At 45.8% G+C, this 16514-nt stretch overlaps 1 protein-coding gene across 1 annotated transcript in view; it reads left to right on the top strand.

Moving 5' to 3' along the window:
* Positions 1 to 16514, top strand: part of LOC116956281 (cullin-4A) — a 39307-nt gene that overhangs the window by 3624 nt on the left and 19169 nt on the right. Inside the window, exons 2-15 of the mRNA XM_076054051.1 lie at positions 2387 to 2502; positions 3181 to 3285; positions 6143 to 6211; positions 6979 to 7052; positions 7452 to 7614; positions 7889 to 7978; positions 9062 to 9144; positions 10673 to 10740; positions 11073 to 11191; positions 13537 to 13729; positions 14634 to 14738; positions 14846 to 14956; positions 15480 to 15565; positions 16371 to 16478. Of these exons, the coding sequence (XP_075910166.1) occupies positions 2387 to 2502; positions 3181 to 3285; positions 6143 to 6211; positions 6979 to 7052; positions 7452 to 7614; positions 7889 to 7978; positions 9062 to 9144; positions 10673 to 10740; positions 11073 to 11191; positions 13537 to 13729; positions 14634 to 14738; positions 14846 to 14956; positions 15480 to 15565; positions 16371 to 16478 (1490 nt within the window). The remainder of the gene's footprint in view (positions 1 to 2386; positions 2503 to 3180; positions 3286 to 6142; positions 6212 to 6978; positions 7053 to 7451; positions 7615 to 7888; positions 7979 to 9061; positions 9145 to 10672; positions 10741 to 11072; positions 11192 to 13536; positions 13730 to 14633; positions 14739 to 14845; positions 14957 to 15479; positions 15566 to 16370; positions 16479 to 16514) is intronic.

The following is a 16514-nucleotide window of genomic DNA, read 5'->3' as shown; positions in this document are numbered from 1 at the left end:
TTTACGTCATCAAACACTCCCCTCCCTCAACACCCTATGAGTGATGGGGAAGTTGTGGAGGGAGTGGAGAAGTTTCTACACTTGGGCAGTGTGCTTATGACCAGCTCCGGTTTGGCAGCCAACGTCTCACTCCGAATCAGTCGAGCAGCATTATCTTTTCATCAGTTGCGTGACTCTACTTGGCCTGTTGCTCCGCGTCTTCTCGGCCACAGTTATGCTAAATGTGGAGCCCTCTAAAGGAACACATGTGCCAGTTTTAAACATTCAGGCTACCCTGCCTACCATCAATCCTGGATTTAACCAGACTGAATTGTGTGAGGAGTTCACAGATCTTTGAAAGATCTGGAATCAGTCCTATCAGTGAGCTCCTCCAGCAAGCCAGGCTGCGCTGGTTGGGTCATATCTTGACTTAAAGCTTTCGTGACCGCAGGAATTCATATTCTTTGGGTCTTTCGTTAAAGTCACGTAGATAGGTTGAAAAAAAAATAACAAAAACTACGACGTTTAGATCACAACACAAGTGATCGTCATTCGGAGGAAAAAAGAGTAAAGCTGCTGAGGCAGACTGTTTTAAAGGTTGAGAATGGGTGTAGCCCAAGGGTCATAAACAAAGTGGGTGGGGCTAGTGATGTTAATATGATAAATTATCATGTTAATGTGAGAAATTATGTTAATATACGATCAGAGGACGATGAGGGAATTCTTCTGTGATGGATGGTGGTGGGAGTCAGGTTTTAGTAGGCATCTGTTTGGGTGGATTTCCTGTAGACAGTATCCCATTGAGCCATCTGGTCTCTTTTCGATTAAAACATCCAAGAATTGTAACTTGCCATCCTTTTCCACCTCCATGGTGAATTTGATGGCTGGGTCTATGGAATTGATGTGGTTGAGGAATTGGTTCAGAGCTGGTAGGCCATGTGGCCAGATGACGAACATGGCATCTACGTACCTCTTCTCCAATGAAGCCATCCATATTTATAGACACAGACATAATTTCAACCGAGAAGATGGACACAAACTGAGCAATCATTGGAAGGACGTTATTAACCAGTTTAAGTCATAACTGGCTGTGATGTTTCCACCCTACCTTCCGATGTTAGTTGTTATTTTCGGCTCTGATTTCACATTAACAGGAATTTTTCTCACACTAACACAGCCATATCGTGCGCCGACGTGGCAGCGGCTCTGCGATCTTACATTAACATGCTAATCTCTCACATTAACATAGCCACCTCCCCTCCTTTTGTCGTGGACGTCGTCCTCCGATCTTACATTAACATGCTAATTTCTCACATTAACATCACTCGCCCCGCCCACTTTGTTTATGACCCTTGGGCTTCACCCATTCTAAACCTTTAAAACAGTCTGCCTCAGCAGCTTTACTCCTTTTTTCTCCTGATGACGATCGCTTGTGTTGTGATCGAAACGTCGTAGTTTTTTTGTTATTTTCTTTCGATCTATCTATGTGACTTTACCGAAAAACCCAAAGAATATGGTTGGGTCATGTCGCCCGCATGCTCAACCACCACATGCCCAAGCAGTTTCTGTTCAACCAGATAGATGAGGCTAAACAACCATGACACTGGCTAGAGAAGAGATGGGCTGATGTGGTACAGAAGGATGTGGACTTGATTGGGCTTGCCAATGACTGGTACCAGCAGTGTCAAGATCGGCCTCTGTGGAGGAGATTCGTAAAGGATGCTGCTGGGGATTTGGGAGGCAGTTGCCCTCCAGCAACAATGGAGGGCAGAGGAGCGATGATCACAACAAAGCGAAGTGTAGGGGGCACAATTGGTGGATCTGCCAGTCATCTCAGTCAACCCATGGCACTTGGGTCTGCCTCGTGACCTGCTAGCTTTGACACTTTATGTGGCCAAAAAGTGCACCTAGCCTGGCACAGGCACATGGTAACGTCACAACCACTTAGTGGTGAACAGCAATTGTTATATCTATCCGTGAGCATGTACACTTGTATTTGTATGAGAGCACGTACTGTATCTATAAGAAACAAAAACATGCACACTTATATGTGGGAAGCTCATTGAACTTGCCAGATACTGGTACCAGCGGTGTCAATATCGACTTATGTGGAAGAGGCTCAAAGGATGCTACTGGGCAGTTGCCCTCCAACAACAATGGTGAGTGGAGGAGCGATGCTAAAACGCAACAAGTTCGTACAGTGGAGAGCACAGGTGGTGGTCCTCTTAGTTAACGCGTAACATCTGGGTCTGTCCCGTGACCTACCAGTGAGTCTTCTACACTTCATGTGACCCCAAAGTGCATCTAGCCTTGCAAAAGTTCTGTGGTAACATCACCATCACTTAGTGGTGATTGGCGGCTATTGTGTGCATGTATTCTATATATGTGTGTATGTGTGTGTGTGCAGACAAGCCCAAGCTGCCTGACAGCTACCCTGCGGAGACGTGGCAAAAGCTGCAGGAGGCTGTGCAGGCGATCCAGAACAGCACCTCCATTAAGTACAACCTAGAGGAGCTCTACCAGGTGAGCCCAGCAACACAGGGTGGTGTGGAACCATTCTTCACTCTTGTCATGGTTTGGGGTTCCAATATAACCTCTAGAGTGCAAGCTTTAGGACATGGAGCTCAAGCCTCACATGGAGCCTTTCTGGCACACCTCATCCTTGGGGAAATTTAAGGCAAACGAGCAAGAGGAAGACAAAGGTGGACATAGTAGGGGGTGACGTGGGGGAGTGGACTCAGCTCAGCCAAAATAGGTTTTGAACAGGGCGGAAGTGCTGGCTTACGTTGGCATTTCACCTCCGAACCTGGAGCTCACACTGATAGATGGCTAGATGTTTTGTTATTTTGGTGAATGTAGTGCTTCTAGCCTGGTCTCTTTGAGTTTTCACCCGGTTAAACAATGAACTTGAAGTTTGTGGCTGCAGGGTGACATACATAAATTTAATTAATCACTGCTAGCATGCACAATTTGATGCGAGAATCTGAGTGTGTGGAAATTATTGTAGTTGAATCGGTGCCTTGTTCCACATACATTTGCACAGCTGTAGGCATGATCTGAAGGCATCTTCATAACCTTGTATAATGTTTAAGCATAGCTATTTAGTTAAAATTCTCTCCCTATTGAAGATCCATTATGGTGTAGTGCATGGTAATGATGATGTTGCTGCTGGTTCTGCCATGCTCCCCCTCTACCTGGCAGGCAGTGGAGAACCTGTGTTCGTACAAGATCTCTGCAAAGCTTTACCTACAGCTGCGGCAGGTGTGCGAGGAGCACATCCGCGCTCAGATCCAGCACTTCTGGGGATATCCTTGGCCCGCTTGCTAACATGGGCAGCACTCGCCCACCAGCACATATACCCACTGACCTACCAGTTGATGTTATCACTTACCAAATATAGTATTCCATTGTTATTAGCGAACTTTCTATCCGCGAATCATATCTGGAACATACGACTGCATCGAGAGAGAGAGAAATAAAGTTATGGTATAAAGTGATGAGAGAATGTGATATGAGAAAGTGATACAATTAAGTGATGAAATAAAGTTAAGAGATTAAGATGACTTCCCAGTTTATCCAGATGTGTATATGCTGGAGCAGTCATGGCACCGCAATGATCATTGGCATTGCTGCATTCTCCTACTGCTTATTATAACAATTTTTTGTGTTATAATTTTTATGTATTTAATAGTTTATGTATTTATTTAAGTTAATTAATTAAAAAGATAGGTATTCGTAGGTCAATATCATTATCCGCGAAATTTGCTATTCACAAGCATCTCTGGGACGTATCCCTTGTGAATATCGAGGGAATACCGTATGCACTTAGCTGCCTCCTCATCCACAAACCCTTTTACCAGTCAGCTCACCCACATGCTGACTCACCCACAGCAAGAACAGCCGCCATTCTCCACTAAGTGGTGGTTACGTCACCGCGGCGCTTGTACCAGGCTAGGTGCACTTTGAGGCCACGTGAAGTGTGCTGGTAAGATGTAATGGAACAGATCCAGGAACCATGGGTTGACTGAAATGATTGGCAGGTGCACCACCTGTGTTCCTTACTGTGACAACTTGCGTTTTAGTTGCCCGGCGCTCCGCTTGTTGGTGTCACTCCTCTGCCCTCTGCTGTTGTTGGAGGGCAACTTTCTCCAACTGTCAAGTCACGTCCTTTATAAGCCTATTCCCTAGAGCTCGAACATGACCACAGAGCTGGTAACAGTCTCTTTGGCAAGTCCACTCAGCTCCACATCCTTCTGTATCACATCAGCCCATCTCTTCTCTAGCTCTTGCCGTACCCGTTTGGTACCCTCTTTCCAGCCAAACAAAAGTTTATTTGGCAAGCGGTGGAAGGGCATGTGGGCTACATGACCCAGCCAACATAGCCTTCCCTGCTGAAGGAGCTCACCAATGGGACTGTGTCCAGGCCTTTAAATGATTTTAAGCTCACGCAATCCAGCCTGGTTAAGCCCTGGATGAATCACAAGCAGCCCAGCCTGAATGTTTCTAACCGGCGAAGATGTTGCATTGGAGGTTTCCACTTTTCGCACGCATAGACAAGTGAGGGCATAACTGTGGCCGAGCAGACCCAAAGCTTCACGTGGCGTGAAAGGCCAGTCTTCCAAACAGAATTTTGCAGCTCATGAAGAGATAATGCCGCTCAACTAATTCACAGTGAGACCTCTACTGCCAATCGGAGCTGCTCGTAAGTACACTGTCCAGGTATGGAAAATATCCACTCTCTCCAACTGCCACATTACTCATGTGGCAGTTGTGGATGTAAAATACCCAGAAAAGTACTTACTTTTAGTGGGACTGATGGTAAGGCCCCACCTCTTTGTGGCTTGCTCCAAGTTCAGCAGCAGAGCCTCCAACTCCTGAGAGTGAGCAGCAATTACCAGATCATTAGGATACATAACATGGTTGACCAGTAGGGAGCCATCCCATGACCGGACCCAGGCATCAATCAGCCTCCCATTGTATATGTACCAGATGGAATTCCTCTGGTACAGCCATGGAAAGCTTCTCGAACTATGTCGAATTTTTAAAAATAATTTAGCAGCTCCACACTCGTTCACCTAAGCACTTCCACACTCGCCTTCTCGATAAACCAGTCACACACTTAGAAACCCAATTTTCCATTCTTCCATTTACTTACCTCACCTCTCACGATCCCAAATGTTAAGAAGTCACCTACCAGGTCTCCTACACACTGACCCACACACACACACAGTGGATAATTTTTAAGCTTCCATTTGTGCATCAGGTATCCGCATCTGCACAAACCATGGCAGACACGGACACCTGATGCACAAATGAATACTTAAAAACTCCAGTGTGTGCCACTGGTCATCCAGAACAGATCATTCCAAGGCCGTAATTATAATATATATTGGGGAGGACACATCCCCCCAATATTTAAATATGCTCAAAATGTCCCCCCAATATATTGCTATAAAAATTGCAATGCTGTGTAAATAAAAAGAAACAATTTTCTAAACCTTGGCCACAATATCAGGACTTGTCTTCATATAAATCAATGCATATATTTCTGTTTATATGAATGTGGTTATGGTTGTACTTTATTCATTCCTAATATCTGCTATTGCATTCAATGAAACAAGAAATGGTAAAAAAGTAAAAACAGAGCAATTTAATACAATACACTATTAGATATTATAAAAAATAAATAAAAATTCCATCACATGTGTTAGTCAATTTTTTAATATTTTAAGCAGGAAATGAGTTTTCAAATTTAGATATTTTTCTGGGTTTGGACCCCCAGACACCCTGGAGGATTTGGTCCCCCCCAATGTTTACTTCATGGCTACGGCCTTGGATCATACAACGTATAACAATGCAATGCCTGATCCACAAATGCGAAGGAGACATCACAGTAATACCCTCCGCTACACATGACACGGTTATCTGGCTTAACCACCTGAATGTGAAATTGTGGTTGTTGCTCTGCATCTACAGCCATATGAAAGAAGAAGAAAACTGACCCACATTCACTGATTAACCCAAAACCAAAATCTTGAATCAATAATTGTATCAGCAAATACATTGAAAAGAAGTGCTGATTCAATGAAAGATGCAGATTGGAACTAAGTTATGAATCGGGCATCTATGTGTGTACAGCCGTCGCCCTTAACAAAAACCCACAGGCTCGATGGACAGCGTGTTGTTCCTGAAGCACATTGACAAGTGCTGGCAAGATCACTGCCGGCAGATGGTAAGACAGCTTATGCCATAGGCACTCTGACATAAGCTGCTTCTAAGCAAGACGCACCCTATGATGTGAGTTTGTGTGTGGGCTGCAGTGGTGCAGTGGTTCCTGCATTCACTATGAACCCAGCAATCTTTGGTTCCTGCTCACGGCGAACATCATTGGCAAGTGGTATCAGAAAAAAATTCTCGCTTCCCCTAGGTCAAATCAGCCTTAAATCAGTAACTAGCACAGCGTGTATACATTCCACTATGGAGACATCGGTGGCCAGGTGTGGTCCTGCCCACACTACCCCTTCCATGTGCTGTTCCATCTATAATAGGTGCTTGTAGACAGTGTTTGCCCTACCAGTTTTAATGGCTCTGCGGGGGATCTTTGTTGTGTTGATTTTACAGTGTGTCCTGAGTGTATTGGTGTGGTAGTGTGGTCAGTGATTGCACTACGATCCCATTGACCTGGCTTGAAATGTGGTCACATTTAGATGCTATCATCCTCATCATTAGCCACGTTAATCCAATGCTGAATTATGGCTTCACACCATTACATCTCTCACGGATACTATATAAACCAATGTTAACAACAGTTGGTAACTGAAACCTGGTGTTAACCCTACCTTAAGTAAGTACTTGGATTGCAATTTAGTCCAAAAGATGGGTTTTCCGGGTTTTCACTGGTTCGTCCCAGCCTCGACGGGCACCCACTATAACACCGCCTGCCCAGCAGTGCCATTGCACGTGGAAGCTCATGGTTGACGTGTGTTTTCTGTGCCACAGATAATGATCAGAAGTATCTTCCTGTTCCTGGATCGTACATACGTGCTGCAGAACTCTATGTTGCCCTCCATATGGTGAGTTATTAGCCTCTTGTCTACTCGTAAAGCTGTGCCACTTGGGTGTATGAAGTGAGTCAGTGTGTGGTAGAGGTTGCGGGTCAGTGTTTCAAATCTCGAGTTGCGGTAAGGTCTTCTATCACTTTTCCATATCACAATCCTTGGAATCTGGTGACCTGAGTTCATTTCTCACTCAATGCCAAAATTAGTGACGAACATCTGAACCAATTATGCACCGCCCTCAGATTGCTTCAGTCTTAAATTAGTACCTCATGTGGTGTGTAAACATCAACACTGGGTAGACAAAGGCAGCCAGTCGTGCTGCTGGCCACCCACCCCCTCATGTGCCGTGCCTGGCTAAATAGGGGCTCGCTAAAAGCATACAGGGGTCCTGTTTTTTTGTGTGTGTGTGTACAGGGACATGGGTCTGGAGCTGTTCCGCACGCACGTTGTGAGTGACCGCCTAGTGCAGAACCGCACGATCGATGGGCTCCTGCTGCTCATTGAGCGTGAGCGTAGCGGTGAGACGGTCGACCGTAGCCTCCTGCGCAGCCTCCTCAGCATGCTGTCTGACCTGCAGGTGTGTACGTGATAAGTATACACACACACCCATTGCTCAACGTGCTGTCTGATCTACTGTTGTGTACACACATAGCCATGTACACATAGCCAAATATACATAACCATTGATCAGTATGCTGTCTGTCCGCTTGATGAGTGTATATGAGCCACCTGTACACCTCTTATCTGTACCCAGTACATTTTCAGTCTGTTCTGTTCACCTAAAACTGCGTGTCCGGGAGGCCGTGTGTGACTGACCTGCTTTTGCTGTGTGCTCCTGGGCTGGTGCACAGATATACCAGGACTGCTTTGAGCAGAGGTTCTTGGTTGAAACAAATCGCCTGTACGCAGCGGAGGGACAGAGGCTTATGCAGGAGCGCGAGGTGACTTATTGCCATCACCAGCATCTCCACCACATGGCATTCGAACTGACTGTACACAAGCAAGGAGGTGCTTGGACAGCTTTGGGGGTTAATATTAGGGAAGTAAAATATAATCGAGTAATCAATGAATAGAGAATATTATGCTTGTGACAATTGCATAAAATTATACTCGTAACACTCGATTGTTTATGTTAAGTGTAATTTATGTGTATGTTGCCTTAAGGATGGTGGTTTTGGCATAAGAACAAATGAGACAGCTCATATGACCTTGCAAGAAAGACAATATAAACAAAGTGGTACACATGAGTCCTAAGGGAATACATTTTTGAGTCAAATCAGAACCCCAAATCTTGACAATTCACTGAATCATGGTGTGGGGGAGTAGTCATTCATTCCATGCCTAGGTCATGCGGTGTCAGTGCACTGAACCGGCACTGCTAAAATTCTGACTTCTGATCTGGGTTTCAGCCACATGTGATGAAACAGATTTTCAATTAATAGTTTCAGTCATTGTACAACAACATCTTTATGTAAAATGTGGGTGTTGTGTTGTGGCCGAAACGTCGTGATAATTTTATTGTCTTATTTTATTATTTTATTCTCTTTCTACGTGACTTTACCGAAAGAACCAAAGAAGATGTGGGTGTTGTCTTTATTTTCAAGCCCAGAGGACTAAACAATCTTCACACAACAATTGGCACTTGTTGCAGAGCATTCAAAAAATGTTGCCACTTGGTGTGAATAAGCAGCCTTTAGATGTCATCTTTCATGGTGGTTCATTGACTGAGTGATGGAATTTTCCCTTCTGTGAGCTGCAAATGGGAATGTATTTGTCATGTTACATGACGCTGATGGCTCAATTTCAAAATAATTAACAGAGAAAAAAATCTTAACAGAACGGGTACAGTTCGCTCAACTTATTCTGGCAGTGAGCGGAATTGGTTTCTTAGCTGATATTATAGAGGAAAACCACTTATTAATTGGAAGTGTTTCTGAGGCACCACATTGTGCAATGCTGTCTCAATCCATAAGGATACCAAGTGTACTGTGGCAGTCACGTGAGACTCTGTGATATCTGCGCAGGTGCCGGAGTACTTGCATCATGTGAACAAGCGGCTAGAGGAGGAGTCCGACAGAATCATCACCTACCTTGACCAGAGCACACAGTAATGCTGCACATGGGAAAAACTGCACACACACGCATAGCATGCACATCAGCACTCTTATATCGAAGCTGATTGTAGCAGGGCGAGATTGACCGGGCTTCCCATTAATACGTTTGACCAATGCGTACGCAATACAATACAATTCACTAGACTGGTCAGACCCCACGGGCCGTCCGTTATACGATGCCACGCCCAGGTCCGTACGGCCTGATTCCTCCATGATTCTTAGATTCTGCTAATCTCACAGCGCTGCTAAGAATCGTGTAAAATTCTGAGAGCAGAATCGCGTGATAAGGATAGGAATCGTGAGAATTGCCCAGGTCTAATGCACACATTCTTTACACGTATACCAATGCAGTTCCGCCAGGATCGAAGTGCATTGTGTAAATCACCGCACCACCACTCATCACACATGAGACGACAACAATAGCAGCAGTCACCATTGGCCACGAAGTGCTGGTTACATCACGACGGTGCTTTTTCCAGGCTAGGTGCACTTGGAGGCCACGTGAAGTGCGGAAAGCTTGCTACCAGGAGGTCACGGCACACCTGTGCTCCCTACTGCCAATTTGCTGCGTTTTAGCCACCCGGCGCTCCGCTCGTTATTACGAGTGTCGGTTATTGGAGAGCGATTGCCTGCAACTGCCCAGTAGTGTCCTTCACAAGCCGCCTCCTCCACAGAAGCCGATCTTGATACTGCTCATACTAATCATCAGCAAGTTCAACGAGCTGCATATCTTCTGGTACTACATCAGCCCTTCTCTTCAGCTCGTGCTGTGCCCATTTAGCCTCCTCTATCCTGACAAACAACCTGCTTGGGCATGTGATAGCTTGGCATGCAATGGCTGGGCATGCAGGCTTCATGACCCAGCCAATGCAGCTTGCTTCCAGAACTTTCATGGGTCTGTGAACTCAAGTATTCCAGTCTAAGTAAACCCAGGATGAAAGAACCAGAATAAGTTTGAAAGAACCAGAATAAGCCTACATTATAGACTGCCAGTGTGCTCACTTAGGTTACGAACCAGGCTGCAGCCTGCATTATAGATTGCCAATACGCTCACCAACTTAAAAATTGGGCTATAGTCTCCATTATAGACTGCCAGTAAACTCACGAAGGTTTTTTTAATTAACTTTATTTTGATTATTATTTTTCTTCTATGTGACTTTACCGAAAGAGCCAAAGAATATAAACCCAAGATGGTTTAGAGGCAGAACAGCCTGAATGTTTCAAATCTGCGGAGATGTTTCTTGAAAGCGGAGTCCCCGTTTCACAATTATACTGAAGGAAAGGTGTAACTGTGTCTGAGAAGACCAGGAGCTTCGCATGGAGCAATAGGTCAGGTAGCTTCCACACTCCGTTATGCGGCTGATGAAAGATAAAGCCGCTCAACTGATCCAGTGTTCTCTGCCACACGAGAGCTGCTCACAAGCATATGCCCTCATTCTTTCACAATCAATCCTGTTTGCTCACACACGCTCACCGACGCATGTCCCATTGATGACGTATGTCTTTGTGCCATCATTGCAGGAAGTCACTCATCGCCACCGTGGAGAAACAGCTACTAGGGGAGCACTTGACGGCCATCCTGCAGAAAGGTGCAGCCTGTACACTCCCCACTACTGACCAATAGCCTCTTGTCTACTCCTTGCAAGACTTGCCACCACACCATGAGACTCCACAGACTGGCAACTACTCATTACTATTCATCATGAGATTCGCCAATACTCATCACAACTTACCACGAGACTCACCATGACATACCACTACTCGCCATAGGACTGGCCCACTACTTACCACCACACCATGAGACTCACCAATCAAATGCCACACTACTGAACAGTCTGCTTGATCTGGATACTTGTGTTTGTGTGGATATGTGTAAGTATGTATATTGTGTGTGTGTATATAAGTTTGTGTGCATTTGCAGGGTTGAACAACCTCCTGGATGAGAACCGGATTCCTGAGCTGTCCCTGCTCTATCAGCTGTTCAGCCGTGTTAAGGGCGGAATCCAGGTCTTGCTGCAGCACTGGGCCGACTACATCAAGGTGTGGTTTACTGCCACAGAGACATGATTTAGTTTCATTTACAGTAAAACCTTGGATTGCGAGCATTATTCGTTCCGGAAACGTGTTTGTAATCCAAAGCACTCGTATATCAGTTGTGATCACGTGACGCTCGGCAGACAAAGCGTATACGTGCTACTCGTATTGCAAGACCTCGCTCGTTTATAAAATTAATATTCATTAAAAAAATTTGCTCGTCTTGCAAAACACTCGCAGACGAAGTTACTTGCAATCTAAGGTTTTACTGTATTAGGTATAGCCCTGTGAGCCATGCGACTCTTGACTTGGGTGCAACTGCAGCAAACAAAAACATGAACAAAGAAGATCTTAAAGTGATGACGTGCAACAGAAACATCCAGCAAAAAAACAGCAAAATCTTCCAGAAAAAAGCACTGTATATCAACGCTGTGTGCAAAAATCCCAGTGGGATGCAAGTCAAACAATAACAACCATAAGACAATTTAGATTAAAGTTATCAGTCTAGCTCCGTACTTCAACAAACATGCCTTAACCATACCTTTTCGAAATCACCAAAATAAAGCTATAAAACAATGTAACAGTGATCATAGGAACTGTGAATCAAATTAAACGATATGCATAACATGTACGACCCATCTTTGCAGCCATAGCTGGCAGCATGAGTCACTCCATAACAGCAGCAGTATCAGTAGGAGTATCAACATTTTTCAATGCACCTTTAAAGATCAGCACACTATAACCAAAACTCAAGATCATACTTTGCAGCGGACATTCGGAGAGATGCATTTGATTTTAGGCCACTCTGCATAGCAGTGGCAGCGGGGGGTGTACAGCTCCTCAAGAGCAGTTTTGAGTGCAGATCTCACAGGTAATGATCCAAGTTGCAGTTTATTGGTGATAGCATTCCAGACCCTGGCGGTATCAACAACAAAGGACTTCCTCCAGTGTTTGTACTGTGAAGCTGGTAAATGAGCGAGGACCTTAGGTCACGTTTGTTCTTCGAAACAGTGAGGAGATCCAGCAGGTAGTTTGCTGATTTTTTTGTCAGTGCATCGTGAATAAATAAGATCTGATGCACAAGCCGTCGATCATTAAGAGATGTTAAGTTTTACCCAATGTAGAGATTGCAGTAGTGGGTCTTGTATGGGCAGTTCAATGCATATCTTAAGGCCGAGCGATAGATTGGATCAAGCTTCTTCAGTACAGTACTGGGGGCTGATTTATATACGATGTCACAGTAATTAAGTAGAGGAAGTATGGTAGCTTTTATCAATTCCAAACGGAACATAGAGGGGAAGCAATGCTTGTGTCGATACAGAAAACCGATTTTTTATTTTGTCTTTTTACCAATATAATCAATGTGATCTTGAAAATTCAGTTTTTAATCAAAAGATGACCCCAAGATACTTGTAGATTTTGGCTTGCTCTATTTGATAATTTTTTTAGGAATGTAATTTTGGGAAATTTACTTCCTGCTTTAGTCCTGGTGAGAAGCATAGCACCTTCGTTTTGGAGGTATTCAGGACTAGTTTAAGAGCAACTAGCTGATGTTGTAGTTTGTTGAAAATCACCCTGGAGCTTAGCAATCACGTCATCCGGAGAGCGGCCAGCAGTAATCAGTATCGTATCATCTGCAATCAGATTTACCCTGGAATGATCCAGGTCAGTGCCCAAGTCATTGACATAAAGAGAGAACAAGAGGGGGCCGAGGATGGAACCCTGTGGAACCCCTTTTGTTATGATAGGAGGGAGAGAGGAGTGAGGGGCATGTGTCAAGGATGGTGAGCTTTGCCGGCCTTCATCGATGTTCGCTAACAGCACTTGCTCCTACAATCGGTTACGGCTATACGGGGGATCTTTATTTTTGTGACTAATTGAGTGTGTCTGCAGTGTTTGTGGTTATCGCACTGAACTACAAACGCAGCGACCCAAGTTCGATTCCCAGCCATGGTCTTCATAGGTGCTCTCTAATAGCACTTGCCCCAACAGTCTGCTAAGGCTATATGGGGATTTTTGTCTTTGTTGTGAGCGAGTGAGTACATTCTTCAGAGCAAACAGCGAACATTCCTAGCATGAATATCTGGAGGAATCTTACAATTGCGTTTTATGTAAACCATGTACACTGAAATGCAATCTGCCTGCAGAGTTATCTTATAACCTGTAAATCTGGTAAATTGACAGAATTGCTGTCAATTTTCCCACCCAACCCATTTTAGACACGCATTGTCGTGGTCCGTAAATGCTTTGTAGCAGAGAAACCCGCTTCCGGCTGCTAACGATTGTACCCTCAGCGTTCCATAAACGCCTCCGCTGACATTATTGGCTGCTGCTTGGTGTACGGGTGGCAGGTGTTCGGCACGACGATCGTGGTGAACCCCGAAAAGGACAAGACGATGGTGCAGGAACTGCTGGATTTCAAGGAGAAGGTGGACGTGATCGTGGAGGTTTGCTTCCAGCGCAGCGACAAGTTCATCAACGCCATGAAGGAGGCCTTCGAGACGTTCATCAACAAGAGGCTCAACAAGCCTGCTGAGCTCATCGGTCAGAGCCCACGCATAGCGCATCGAGCGGGGAAGCTCCATCGCGGGCTCATAATGGCCATGTCCAAGCACTGAGTCGGCACCGCTCGCATACTGGTCCATGTCTGCTCTCAAGCCATGTGCTCAATTTCACGTGAAAGCACTGTAAAAAAGGTTGAAGGCCTTCAAATAATTACTTCTGTTCATTTTTAAGGGGGGAGGTGACAATACAACTTTTAAAGATCTGATATGAACAAAACTTTAGAAAATGTTGTGTTGCCTGAAACCTGCAGCCCTGTGAAGGAACATCTGTGGCAGATTGAAATAAGCAGGCCAGCCTATGTTTTATCCGGGGTTTAACCAAACTGCATTGTGTGAGGAGCTCAATTCTTGAAAGATTTGGACACAGTCCAATTAATGAGCTACAATTGACTGGGTCATGTAGCCCGCATGCTCAGCCACCACATGCCCAAACAGCTTCTATTTGGACAGATAGAAGGGGCTAAATAGGAACTGCACGGGGTAGAGATGAGATGGATTTATGCGGTAAAGGAGTATATCGAGCTACTTGGACTTGCTGATGACTGGTACCAGCAGTGTCAAAGATCAGCCTTTGAAGAGGAGGCTCGTGAAGGAAGCTACTAAGCAGTTGTAGGCAGTCCTTCAGCAACAGCGGAGGGCAGAGGAACGATGCTCACACCAATGAGCGGCATGCTGGGTGGCTAAAAAGCAGCAAGTTGGCACAGTAGAGGGCACAGCTGGTGCATCTGGCAGCCGTCTGTCAACCCATGGCACCTGGATCCGTTCCATGACCTGTCAGCGAGCGTTCAACACTTCACGTTGCCTCAAAGTGCACCTAGCCTCGCACAAATACTCTGGCGATGTGACCACCTCTTATTGGTGAATGGCTGGTGTTGCATTTACAGCCAAGTATGTGGATTCTAAACTGCGCGCGGGGAACAAAGAGGCGACTGACGAGGAGCTGGAGAGGCTGCTCGACAAGATCATGATCATCTTCCGCTTCATTCACGGTGAGGAGACACCCTGCGCCAAGCCTCGTTCCTTCCACCCCCTTTTCCTTTGTCCTCTGCCCCCATCTCCCTATGTTTCACTCTGCTATATCTGTGTGTGTTTGCAGGAAAAGACGTGTTTGAGGCATTCTACAAGAAGGACCTGGCTAAAAGGCTGCTGGTGGGGAAGAGTGCGTCTGTGGACGCTGAGAAGTCCATGCTCTCCAAACTCAAGCACGGTTGGTGTGGGCATGTCTCCGTGTGTGTCTGGGTTTAACATCTTCATATGTCCAATGTGTCTCGGGTCAACTCTGTTTCCTTTGTGCCCTTTATGCCCTGTGTAGTGTGGTCCACATCGGCACTCACAAAGGCAGATGATTTAAAGCTTTCGTGACTGCAGGGATTCATATTCTTGGTTCTTTCGGTAAAGTCACGTAGAAAGGAAACAATAAAATAATACAAATATAAAACAATTAATTCTCACGACGTTTTGACAGCTGTGGTTTTCACACCTGATGATGATTGCTTGTGTTACAGTCGAAACGTCGTGAGAATTTAATTGTTTTATATTTGTATTATTTTATTGTTTCCCTTCTCCGTGACTTTACCGAAAGAACCAAGAATATAAAGGCAGATGAGTTTTGCGTTGTCCGCATCCACCACTACCTCATACGCCCTGCTGGGCTTAGTAGGTGCTCAGTAGTGGCACTTGCCCCTACAGTCTTTGGATACTGCTAAATGGCATTGTTTGGTTGTGTGCAGAGTGTGGAGGGGCGTTTACCAGCAAACTGGAGGGCATGTTCAAGGACATGGAGCTGTCCAAGGATATCATGATCCAGTTCAAGCAGGTGACTCATGGCCTCCAGACATCACAGCTTGCACCACTGTCTCTTGCCTACTGTTAATGTTCTTGGAATGGTGGCACGGCGCAAGCGCTTGAGTTCTTGTAAGGTCATGAGTCTCACCTGCAGCTAACAACACGAGCGCTTCTCTCTAATGAGGCCGTGGGGTGTGTGCTCCGTGCGTCTGTGAACTGAATAGGCAGCACAACAGGTAGCATCGGCAATCTGTCTGTGGGTTGAGAGGGGGATCCTGTTTTGGGGGCCGTCAGCCTGTCCACCCTGTGTGTTTGTGTGTGCATGCTCTTGTACGTTTGTGGGATGTGTGTGTGTGCACGTGTTTGTATTTCAGACACGTGAAGAGCGGTAGTGTCGCGGTTAGCGCGCTGCGCTACGAACCCGGCGACCCGGGTTCGATTCCCGCTCACGGCCAACACTAGTGACGATTATCTGAACCGGTGCTGGGCCTCCCCGAGGTCGACTCATCCTCAAATGAGTACCTGGTGCGGTGTGTAAACATCGCCACTGGGGAGACAAAGGCGGTCGGCCGTGGTGCTAGCCACCCACCCCCTCGCGTACCGTTCCGGCCTTCATAGGTCCTTGCTAACAGCACTTGCCCCTACAGACTGTTAAGGCTATACGGGGGATCTTTGTCTTTTTTGTATTTCAGACAACCCATAACAGTTGTCCCGTAGCCGCCGAGTACACCTCGTCTGACACAAGCGCTGTGGTGATGTTATCTGCTCTTCGTGGTGAATGTTGGCTCGTGTGTGCACATGCATATATATGTGATTGTGTCTATGCGCACGTGAAGTATATGCAGAACCAGAATGATGCCAACAACATTGAGCTGACGGTGAACATTCTCACCATGGGCTACTGGCCGACGTACACGCCTATGGAGGTCCACCTACCCCCTGAGGTCCGGTGCCCAGCCTCGGTCACACACTCACATCCC

This window comes from Petromyzon marinus, chromosome 64 (genome assembly GCF_048934315.1).
Source record: "Petromyzon marinus isolate PM22_M1 ecotype Great Lakes invasive population chromosome 64, UKy_Petmar_22M1.pri1.0, whole genome shotgun sequence".
NCBI classification, from domain to species: Eukaryota; Metazoa; Chordata; class Hyperoartia; order Petromyzontiformes; family Petromyzontidae; genus Petromyzon; species Petromyzon marinus.
The sequence above is the reverse complement of the archived record's forward strand: the minus strand, read 5'-3'. Positions and strand labels throughout refer to the sequence as shown.